The 11,203-nt window shown below is 42.8% G+C and overlaps 1 protein-coding gene across 1 annotated transcript; it reads left to right on the top strand.

The window, feature by feature from the left end:
* Nucleotides 1-5,176: 5,176 nt before the first annotated feature.
* On the top strand, nucleotides 5,177-10,536 carry tmem150c (transmembrane protein 150C). Its single transcript, XM_063211375.1, has 8 exons — nucleotides 5,177-5,413; nucleotides 6,322-6,448; nucleotides 6,793-6,846; nucleotides 7,369-7,401; nucleotides 7,760-7,827; nucleotides 8,218-8,345; nucleotides 8,754-8,931; nucleotides 9,973-10,536. The coding sequence occupies exons 2-8, from the start codon at nucleotides 6,375-6,377 to the stop codon at nucleotides 10,179-10,181; spliced, it is 744 nt and encodes a 247-aa protein (XP_063067445.1). The 5' UTR covers nucleotides 5,177-5,413; nucleotides 6,322-6,374; the 3' UTR covers nucleotides 10,182-10,536.
* Nucleotides 10,537-11,203: the final 667 nt, after the last annotated feature.

Genomic DNA, 11,203 nt, shown 5'->3' with positions numbered 1-11,203 from the left:
ACACACACACACACACACAAACACACGCACACGCACACACACACACACACACACACACACACACACACACACACACACACACACACACGCACAAGCCTGTTGTCCTGCATCTGTATTTAAATGACAGAGGAGGTGTAATGTGAGTGCATTCATCACTTTTACAGTTAAACTTGAAAGCCTCTACTCTGCTGTAATATGAGTACAGTTATCACTCATGATGAACAGCAACACGAGTGGCCCACAGATATGACCAGGAAACCCTAGAGTGAAATAGGCCCAGGGCTGGTCTGGGATAAAAAGAAAAACAGGCATGTTTGGCTTACACCAGCCCCTCACAAAACCCCCCTGCTTTTCTACAATATTATGATTGGCTCAGTCCATTGTCTGTATTTAAAGGTACACTGTACAGGAAATGGTCAAAAAAGGTACTGCAACTATGCTGCTCATTGAAACTGGGCTGCCTATTGCCAAATTTGTTCTTTACATGAAAGTTTACTAAGTAATAAACAAATATTTTCTAGTATGGTCCAAGTAGAGTCATTTTTGCAGCTAAAAATGGCTATTTTGGGAAATTCAAAATGGCGGACCATGGAGAAGATCCCCTTTTCATGTATGAAAAATATTTTTTTTCCAGTCATAATGAATACTTAGAATTTGATGTTGGTGGTAAGTATTCATGAAAAAGGTAACATTAGTGAATGGGTAGCATGAATTCTGGAAATAAACAACTAAACATTTTGCACAGTGTCCCTTTAAGATGGACCAATGAGCTGCCCCATCTACATGGTGGGCCGCCGGTCTCTAAAGGGGAAAAAACAAAAACACTCTTGATGAGCAGCAACACGAGCAGTCCACGGTTATAACCAGGAAACCCTGTCATGAAATATATAGACCCACCTCCGCTCTACATTGTCATACTAAAGCCCAGTGCATTATGTGGATTAGTGAGGTCTTATATGAACTGTAATAACTCCGGAGTGTTTTTCCGTAGACTCGTAGCTACATACGTAGCTGTTTTGTTTGTTGCTTTGCTTTACTGCCATTGAGTCTGATTAGTTGGCCAAGGCATTACTGCCACACAAAGGCAAAGCGCAGTAACTGCGCCAAAATTGAAACTGAAAAAAACAAATTCTTGAAAATCTTGGTATTAGGTTGGATATTGAAATTGCAGCAAATTTGTCATAACAATATCTCTGAAACTGGACATATGTGGACCTTAAGTCTTTGTCACAAGATAAAGTAGGTATGAAGACCATTTTCAGTCTAAACTAATTTTTGACAAAGTAGCTGTACTTTGTCTTTGTAGGGCAGATTAGTCCTCCTAGCCCTTGATTTCTGAAATAAATCATGTTTCCATATTACTCAAACAGTTTGATGTACTCATTCATATATTATTATTATTATTATTATTATCAAGTCAGGCTGACAGAATTTTACACACTGTTTTACTGTTATTTTGCATATCAGATATCTTGTGTGAATGATGTATTTCACAGAGGTTAAATGTTGAAGATGGATAAAATCTGCCTGACGTAACAGTCCATTGGGGTCTGAAGTTGAATACAATATGCAGCATTTCTAAGAGCCCATTTTTTTCACCTTACAGTACCACAAGTACAAAAATATGTGTGGGTATGTGCATGTGAATTAGGGGTGCAACGGTTTGGATCGTTTCTCGGAGCAGAGGCCACCGATCGGATCATTTCTCGGATCAGCACAAAAAATATGTAAATAAATAAATAATTAATCAATAAGACAAATAAACATAAGCTGTGTCTTTTTAAGGGTGGGCATAGATTATTGTTTTGAATCTAGATTAATCTCATTGCAATTATGAAATTAATCTAGATTCATCTATATCCAAATGGCTCATTTAGAATATGCACACTACCAAAATAATGGCTTAAAGTCTTGTGAATTTTAACATTAATAACAAACTGAAACATTAACATTAATAACAAACTGAAATTTCAAAATGAACAGCACTATAAATTGTACATTCAAATACAGATAAATGCATAAAACATTTATTGAAACAAAATTGCCTCAGCGGTTCAGCATTTCTGAGAGAGAGAGAGAGAGAGAGAGAGAGAGAGAGAGAGAGAGAGAGAGAGAGAGAGAGAGAGAATCGGTAGGCTATAGAGCTGCGCTATCCGTTTCCGTCGCAACTGTAGGGACAGATTGTTCAAACTGCCTTCAATACAAGGAGTAAACTAGACGTGTCTGTTGTTTTGTAGCTACACAGACTCGACGACAATGAAAATGAAACATTAACACAAAATAGACTAGAGTAGGGTCCAGTAACTCATGACAACACAAATATAAAATACTACTACTACTACTACTATTATTAATAATAATAGTAGGCTAATAATAATAATAATAATAATAATAATAATAATAATAATAATGATAATAATAATAATAATATTTTTGTTAGCAGCAAAACTCACTGTGCTTTGGTCATACTTTATTTCATTATGAAGTAAATATTCATGAAAAGATCAAATTCGGAAGTACTGTACTGTACTGTGTAGACGGCACAGATTCAATGAGCAGTACCTCCACTGGCCACCATCCTACACAGTGCAATACCTATTCTGGCCACAATCCTACACAGTGCAATACCAATAGACCCCTTTAGAGTTTGTAAACAGGTATGAAGTAATTTGGCTGCGTGTGCACCGCTGCCTCAAAACAGCCCATGCTCCGTTCACTTGTACCGAGACTCGACAGGTGTTTTTTTCCGAAATAACATAACAGATGCTCATGCGAACCCCAGATATGCAGTGGGCACCAGAGCATGGCAACCCGACCGAAGCCCGACGGGCCGGGTCGGAACCCGACGGGCCGGGCCGGACTCGGACAAAAAAAATAGATTATCTGTCGGACTCGGGTCGGGCTCGGGCTTGAACCAAACAGACATTGTGTAAATTGTAAGCAATCAGAGGAAACGTTTCAGTTCATGCAAACGGCAGTTTTGTGATTAAAAAATTAGTAATTGAATATGCATAAATGAAAATGTTGGTAGGCTACTCGTGCGAGTGATTATTATTGGCTGTATGCACGCGCCAGTTACCAGTGGCAACATGGACGCTCACTCCCAGTCAGCCGAGCAGGAATGCCGAGTCAACTTGCTTTCTTAATAAGCGCCAAATACAGTTGTCAGTGAACGCGTGGTCTTTTGTTGTAGGCCTAGTGTAGGCCATGTTTTAGCATGCCTTCGGTGCTGTCTTAAATGTTGAACATAAAATGATGAAGTTTGTCACTACATTGCTCGCCAAGGATTAGGGGGCCTACATTTCCAGCAAGGGGTAGCAAGGAGCATAATATGGATTAAAGAAGACGCACACGCTACGTGGAGTTGCCAAGGTAGGGGCGAAGAGGTTTCCTGTTACTACTTTGTCCGCTGTGACATTTCATGTCCTTCACGTAGGTTCTTAATTCTTGTCACTTTTACTGTAGCCTACAGTTGTAACTATGCGCGTGCAACCTTTCCTGATTTTATATTGACCGCATGGACATCAGGGAAATGACATTCTCTTGGAGGGCCGAACAGGCTACTGTTCTTCGGGGTGAACTTATAGCCCATCCTTCTTAACGACAAGGAGTGGCATCTTCACCGGCTCGCGGGGATTTATTTGCACTAACAGTAACGTAACAAATGCGTCCATAGCCGCGCTGACTGCATCCAAACCGTATTCGTTAGTTTTCGCCTTTCTTATCCTCTCACGCCCCTCCCATGCATTTGATCACAGCACCCAACATCTCTGGTCTAACCGAAAGAAACATAAGGTGCGCTGTCACATGTATGCGTGTGTTTATACTTACTATGCGTGCGTAACTAAATTATAGCAAATTGCCTCATCCTAGTTGCCTATCCTGGCTATTTATCACGTGCTATTTTGAGTATGAAGGAGGCCACATAGAAAATATTGCTTGCGCACAGGTTCTGTTGTTATTACAATGGTCTCGGGCTTCGGACGGGTTCGGACACAAACATTTTAATTAGTCTCGGGCTCGGGTCGGGGTTGATCACTTTTCTGTCGGCTGAGGGCCGGGCTCGGACAGAAAAAAACGGCCCGAGCCACGCTCTAGTGGGCACCACGGACACGGGTATTCCTGGCGATGTCATCAGTCCAGTCAGTAGTTTAATGTCTTGTAACAACAAACATCTCCTATGCTTCTGGAACAGCCTCTTCCCTCTCAAAATAGCATAACAAGTGTACTTTTCGGAATCTCTATTTTTTATCAACGTACACGCTTCAGAACGGCAGTTTTTCTCTCTTTAGTGTCTGCACTGTCACCCAGTATTACATGCAGAATCACCACTCCCGATTTTACCCATGCCTGCTGTTCTCCTAGTGGCCGCTGTTGAGATACGGCTCTAAGCGCAGCAGCCCGTTCTTTCTGAATGGAGTCTGCACTCCCCCTAGAGTGCAGTACCACCCAGAAAAGTGGAGTCTCTCGTAATATCCTTACAATATCTCTGGTGTGTTTGAGTCAACGATGCGCACGCATTCATGAGGACGTCGACTCTGAACGGGTCTATAGGCCTAAAGCTCTACAGCTTGGAGGATAGCATGCATGATGCTCAGTCAAGTCAAGCATTGGAGAAAAAAACAAACAAACAAGAGTTTCCAGTTTACCACCCTGTCTGTGGTGGATCATGACAGGGAGGAAGTGGGTCGAAGTTGTATCCGCAGCAGACATAAGTAGAGCTTAGGGTACCAATCAATGCTTGGGGCACTAACCACTTTGCCCCCAAAATTGGAGCCTCTTCAATTGAGATTGACTAAAATACACCATGAAACAATATTGAATTAGTCTACATTAGAAAACATATATTTATTAGTTATCACATTATTATTATTATTATTATTATTATTATTATTATTATTAGGCATATTATTACTTTTATTATTATTATTATTATTATTATTATTAGTATTAGTATTAATATTAGTATTAGTATTAGTATTATATTATGAGGGGAGCCTCCTGACCAGTTATGCTTAGGGCACCCAAAACCTTTGCAGTGGCCCTGATTGTATCAACCCTGTGCGGTGTTGTCCTGCTAGCAGAGCCATGCCTTTGAGGTCGACGGAGGCGTATCTTATACGTAGGCTACTAGGCTACAGGGCAGGAGCTGATATTTTAGCCTAGCACGGATCCTCTTTCCGCTTGTAGTTCCACAACAGACTGCTGTGCTGTCATTAGGGTTTCCCTTCTCTCCGGTGGGACAGGAGCATTGTCTGATTTTGCTTCCTGTCACATTATGACACATTGGTGTTTATAATGTTTACCAGGTGGATCTGCGAGCCGTAGGCTATGGGTAATGGGACTGAAACTGTCAATACAACATGAAGCCGCGGTCTTCATAGTCAGGAGGCGCACACACTAAGGAAGTAAGGTAAGCTTATTGCCATAGCTGACTGTAGGCTAATGCGTCTGTAAACATGAACGTACGAAGTGGTGTTGCGCCGTGCGCTTCATTAGCCTTCAGAAAAGACATAATAAGCCTATTCACTGGCTAAAGAAGGAGACGCTTCCTCTTTTTATGTCGCTTTGTTTTGTAACATAATAGCCTACCATATACGACACGTATCGCTATGCAGATTTAAATGGATTGTGGTGGTGCGCTTCCTCCTGTTGACGCAGTTTTATTTGGTCTTCCATAACCCAGCCCAGTGAGTCACGATGAGGCGGGGGTAAGGCTACAAACTTATGATTAAGATAGAAGAACTTCAATTTACAACTATAGAAACCGGGTTTGTTGTCTATAGGCCTACTGAAGATTTAGAAGCATGATGTCGTTCAGGTTCATTCAGCTTGTCACTCCGTCTGCTTCAATTCTGCCGAACCATTGGAAATATTGCGGTCCTAAATTCCAAAACTCTTCGCTTCATTTCAAAGATATTTGGTTAAACAGTAAACAAAATCCTGCAAACAATTCAGCTTTAGTTTTAATTTTAACCGTCTAGGCGAGGTAAAGCAGTTGAGATCCTGAAGTTATCGCCGTCCACCGAGGCTACCACAAGCGTTTGATGTGCGTGATAAAGTTGCTACCACAAACTTAGAGCGGGGTGACGTAGCCTAGTCAAGATAAGACGACATGTCCACGAGATGTGCAACTGATTGAATTCACGAGATGTTTGTTTCCCTCCGCCGCAGACTTGGCTACTGTTGGCTTCGCTGTAGCTGACCGCTCGTGACCCCGGTGTTTGAGGGGGCCCGTTGCTTTCCGCGCGTGTGTGGTGCTGAAATGGAATGGTGCTGAAGTTCCAACATGATGTGGTGTCTCATGTGTTTGTACTGCAGGGCGACACTCGGAGAGGGCTACACTCGGGGTCCACGCACACACCGGAGGAAAGATGCGGAAGTACAGTCCCTGGGCATTCTTCCCCATCCTGTTCTCTCTGTTAACTGCTGCAGGCCTCTGGGTTGTGTACGTTTTTATTAATTATGTAGCCTCATGCCTAATGTAGCCTATGCCGTGCCACCAGGCTGTAATAGTCATTGCAATTTTAACTACCAGAGTACTACACTACCATGACACCACACAGGGCCTTTTGTAATGCACTGCAAGTTGGTCATTGTCATTCCAGTAAAAGCGAATTTATAATGCTTTTGTGTTGAAAATCACTTTTAAGTTGCTTTGGACAAAACCAAAGTGTTATGTTTTGTAAAGTAATGTAATGTGACGTAGGCCTAATGATTGCGGTATAACTGTGTATTTTTAGGCCTATAAGGAACAGTAATGCATTTGTTCATCTCCTGTTTTGCTTTCAGGTATTTCATCGCAGTGGAGGATGAGAAAATCACACCTCTCACTTCTGAGTACACGTAAGTGATTATCATCCTCCATATCTACACTTCAGTGTTGTCTTCTTTACCACATGGTCGCCGTAACCTAGGGATATCAGACTCAGGCCTGGGGGCCAAATTTGGCCCGTGGAGTAATTTAATTTGGCCTGCAATTTCAAATGTGTATTACAGATGGCCCACACACACCATTAGATCGGTAGATAGATACGCTTTATAGTCCTCAAAGGGAAATGCGTTTTCACCACCATCATAACTTGTTACAGCCAACATGAAGACATTACTGTAGAGTGTATGAACATGAAATTTGGTGTGTCACAGGAATATGAATGATCCCAGGAGGCCAATGAAACAGCTCACATTATAATGCAACTCAATATGTGCAGGCCCGTTTGAAAGAGTGTGTGTGAAATTTAAGTGCAAGCATGTACAACTTTAGCTAATTTTTAAATATCCAGATTTCGATGTTGGCCTCAATCAATTTGAGTTTGACACCCCTGTGGGTGTGAGCCTTACATTATATCTGTTCTTTCTTTCCCATAGGGGGGCGGACCACAAGTATCCTCCATACATCAGGTAGGCCAACGTACGTACACACTCTCTCTCTCTCTCTCTCTCAGGCACACACACACACACACACACACACACACACACACACACACACACACATACACACACACACACACAGTAATACAGTTTAGTGCTCTTCCTGGTGTTTTTGAATGGAGGGAGTGTCGTGGAAACACTTTATTTGAAAAACAGTCTCACAGCGAGTTTATTTGAACAGCATTTTTCATTATGGTGTAGATTTTGAGACAGGCATGCCACGGGCACCGTGCAAATGACGTCATCCTACCTAGTGCCCCTTTAATTGCAGTTCATCTTTTTAATTGATCAACATTTTACATCCATATTTTCTGCACCTCTCTCTCAGTCTTGCAGGTGATGCCCCTCCGGCCAGCTGCGTCTTCAGCCAGGTCATGAACATGGCTGCCATCGGGGGTGAGTTGCTTTCCCAATTCCAACCCGTCACTACTACAATTCCACCCGTTACCACTACAATTCCACTCCTTTACTACTAAAATTCCTCCTCTTTTTTTTGTTTTTTAAAAATATTTTTTTGTAAAGCACATTGAATTACATTTGTATATGAAATGCGCTATACAATTAAAATGGCCTCACCTTGCCTTGCACACATTTTTTCCCACATTGTGAGATTTCTTCTTTACGTCTTTTGTAATGTAACATTCTAAAACACTGCTATTGAACTACAAAATTGTCTCTTTACCTCTTGTAGCCATGTTTGTAGTCTTTTCTCCCATTGAACACCATTCTAAAACACTGCTATTGAACTACAAAAATGGTAGTTTCTGCTTCCTGTCTTCTCTGCAGGCTTCATCCTGGGTGTGTTGCGTTATCTGCAGTTGAAGCCGCGTATCCTGGTGCCCTGGATAAACTCCGCCAGTCTGGTGGTGATGTCCCTCGCCTGCTTTGGCATGACGCTCGTCGGCAACTTCCAGGTAGAGTAGATTAGACTCTATGCATTCTAGTCCATACGTGTTTTTTGCATTGAGCAAAGTCTAGCAATTGCCCAGGGCCATGTATGTTTCATTTTTGTCTTTCACTACATTTCCCAGAATGCTCTACTGACTCAGAGTGCTGCACCACTGATTGCAGGTGCCTTTAATGAAGTGCAGGTGCCACAAGCGCTGTCTGTATGCACTCTGCCTGATGAAGGGTCTAGCACTGAAAGCTTGCAATTCCAGTAAAGCTTTGCACAAAAAGACTTAAAGTGTGCAGATTGTCTCCTTTTTTGTACATCAATCTGTTAATAAAAGAAGTGGTTTTATTAATCTAATCTAATCACGCACACAGAGACACACAAAGACACACACACTCTCTCTCCCTCCCTCTCTCTCTCCCCCCAGCTGTCTAATGACGAGGAGCTCCATAACGTTGGGACCATGATGACCTTTGGCCTGGGGACGCTGTTCTGTTGGGTGCAGTCCCTCATCACGCTCAGGCTGACCCCCCGTAGCGAGGGCCGCCGTATCGCTATCCCACGATTCCTCCTGTCCGCAGCCATCACCATCTGCATGATGCTCTGTATCCTTCAAATGAACATCATTATTTATAATCTCAATAGAAACATCGTTAATAGTAATGCATCATTATTCCTAATAATACACAGTTGTGCTGTAATTGTTACATTACACTTAGCTTACGCTTTTATCCAAAGCGACTTACAGCTATTTACAGTACAGGGTATTGGTTACAGTCCCTGGAGCAATTTTAAATTTTATTCAAGCGAATATTAAGACTTCATATGAGGTAACACAAATATGGTGTCATTAACACGGAAATATTCAAGAGAATACACATATAAAATTGCTGTCATCCACAAGTCATTTGAAGTACAGTATCCTGATAAACGGTGGGGACATTCGTAATGGTGCATGCAGCAGCAGCCATTAATCTGCATTCCAGAATTAGAATTTAGAATTTAGTACCCAGAATGCATTGTGATTTCATAGTGCTGCCACCATCATGAATCCACCCGCTGCTGAGTTTCTGTCTGCCCTGCCATGATTGTTGTGGTGTGTGTTCCTTTTTTGTTTTATATATATATATATATATTGGACTTTTTCGCCTCTATTTGACAGGATAGTGAAGGTTATGACAGGAAGCGAGTGGGGAGAGAGACACGGAGAAGGGTCAAAGGCAAAGCTCGGGGCAAAGGAGCCGAGCCGGGAATAGAACCCGGGTCGGTCGCATAGCAAACGAGTGCCCTACCATTTGTGCCGCAGTAGGGCCATAGTGTCACAGTGTGTGTTTCCCAATATGTGACCTTGCCTCCTCCACTTGCCTCCTCCACTTGCTTCTCGTCATGATGACATCACTGACAACAGCATTATATTTCAATATCTTGCAAAAGCTCAATTGTAAAGTCTTTTTCTCATTTGCAATTGGGATGGTGAATGAAAAACAGTCCCTCAAAAGTTGTTGTGGCTAGGCTGACCGCTGGGAAACTTTATCGTTTTCTCCACGGAGGAGGGGACGAGGAGACAAGCGCAAGTGGAGGAGGCAAGGTCACATATTACGACGCACTCACAGTGTGCGTTTCCTTAACTTGCCTCTCGTCTCCAGACTTCCTCCTGATGTCTCAGCGTCTCCACACCCACGCGGCGCGTACCCAGTGGGCCCTCGTCATGTTCTTCCTCCTCTTCCTCTCCTCCTTCGCCATCGAGTTCCGCCACTACCGCTTCCAGATCGTCTGCACCGACGACCAGGAGCCTCCTCTCAGCCAATCAGAAACCTTCTCCGAGGTGTCGGAGTACCAGTCAGACCAGCTGTAGGAGCCCCAGCCTATCACAGACCAGCTGTAGCACCCTCAGCCTGTCAGAAACCAGCTGTAGCACCCTCAGCCTATCAGAAACCAGCCGTAGGACCCTCGGCCTATCACAGACCAGCTGTAGCACCCTCAGCCTATCAGAAACCAGCCCGGCCAGCTGTGGGGAGGAGCCCTGTTGTGTCTCAAATGGGATACACTTTACTTGACGCCGGCGTAATACGTGTGGCATGTCTCCTAACAGTGTCATGAGTGTCGTAAGGCAGTCTTGGACGTGTCATAAACATTATGTCAATGTCAGAATCATTGTATACTGTCCTTAAAGGGACAGTTTGGTCAATTTCAACATGCAGTTGTAATGCTCACACTACCTTGGACTTGTCAGTTCCTGAGATTTTTTTTTTCTTCTTCTTCCGCCGTTTCCGAGATCCTGGTCATTGTAATGGGGGCAGCTCTTTGTTTACATTTCAAAAAAACATTTTTATTTATTCCCAAAAACATCCAAAAGGTTATAAAACATCAGCAGACAACTAGCAAACAGCATTACCTTTTGGGAAAATATTTGGAGTTGGCCTATGTTTCATTTTTTAAAAATGTAAACAAACGCTGCCCCCATTAGAATTGCTCATATCTCGGAAAGGGCTGAGCCGAAAAATGTGGCATCACCAGGTACTGACATGTCAAGGGTAGCGTGAGCAATACAACTGCATGTTGAAATTGACCAAACTGTCCCTTTAAGTGACATTCAGTTATGGTAAAGACAGCTCTAACAACTTTTGTCAACTTTTCGTGACCATAAAAAGTTTGACATTGACATTATGACATCACTTGCTCATGACTCTGTCATGACACTATTATGACACTTTATTATATGGTTGTGACGTCATCTGTCGAATGCTCCATTCATTTCAACGGGGCTCCCCAACGTTCGGACGTCTGTTATTTTTCGATAACGGACGGGTTGGTCTATAACAGACCGCTGTCAATGGCAACAAGACTTTTCACTGCTAAAGCGACTTTTCAACAAGA

Source organism: Engraulis encrasicolus, chromosome 11 (assembly GCF_034702125.1).
Source record: "Engraulis encrasicolus isolate BLACKSEA-1 chromosome 11, IST_EnEncr_1.0, whole genome shotgun sequence".
NCBI classification, from domain to species: Eukaryota; Metazoa; Chordata; class Actinopteri; order Clupeiformes; family Engraulidae; genus Engraulis; species Engraulis encrasicolus.
This window is presented reverse-complemented; position numbering and strand designations above follow the sequence as displayed.

What these genes read in the sequence shown, in the direction of transcription:
- tmem150c (XM_063211375.1), top strand. Translation starts at nt 6,375, where the DNA reads ATGCGGAAGTACAGTCCCTGGGCATTCTTCCCCATCCTGTTCTCTCTG. An exon ending in GAACATGGCTGCCATCGGGG is followed by an intron (nt 7,828 to 8,217) that starts GTGAGTTGCTTT and finishes TCTTCTCTGCAG; the next exon opens with GCTTCATCCTGGGTGTGTTG. An exon ending in CACCATCTGCATGATGCTCT is followed by an intron (nt 8,932 to 9,972) that starts GTATCCTTCAAA and finishes TCTCGTCTCCAG; the next exon opens with ACTTCCTCCTGATGTCTCAG.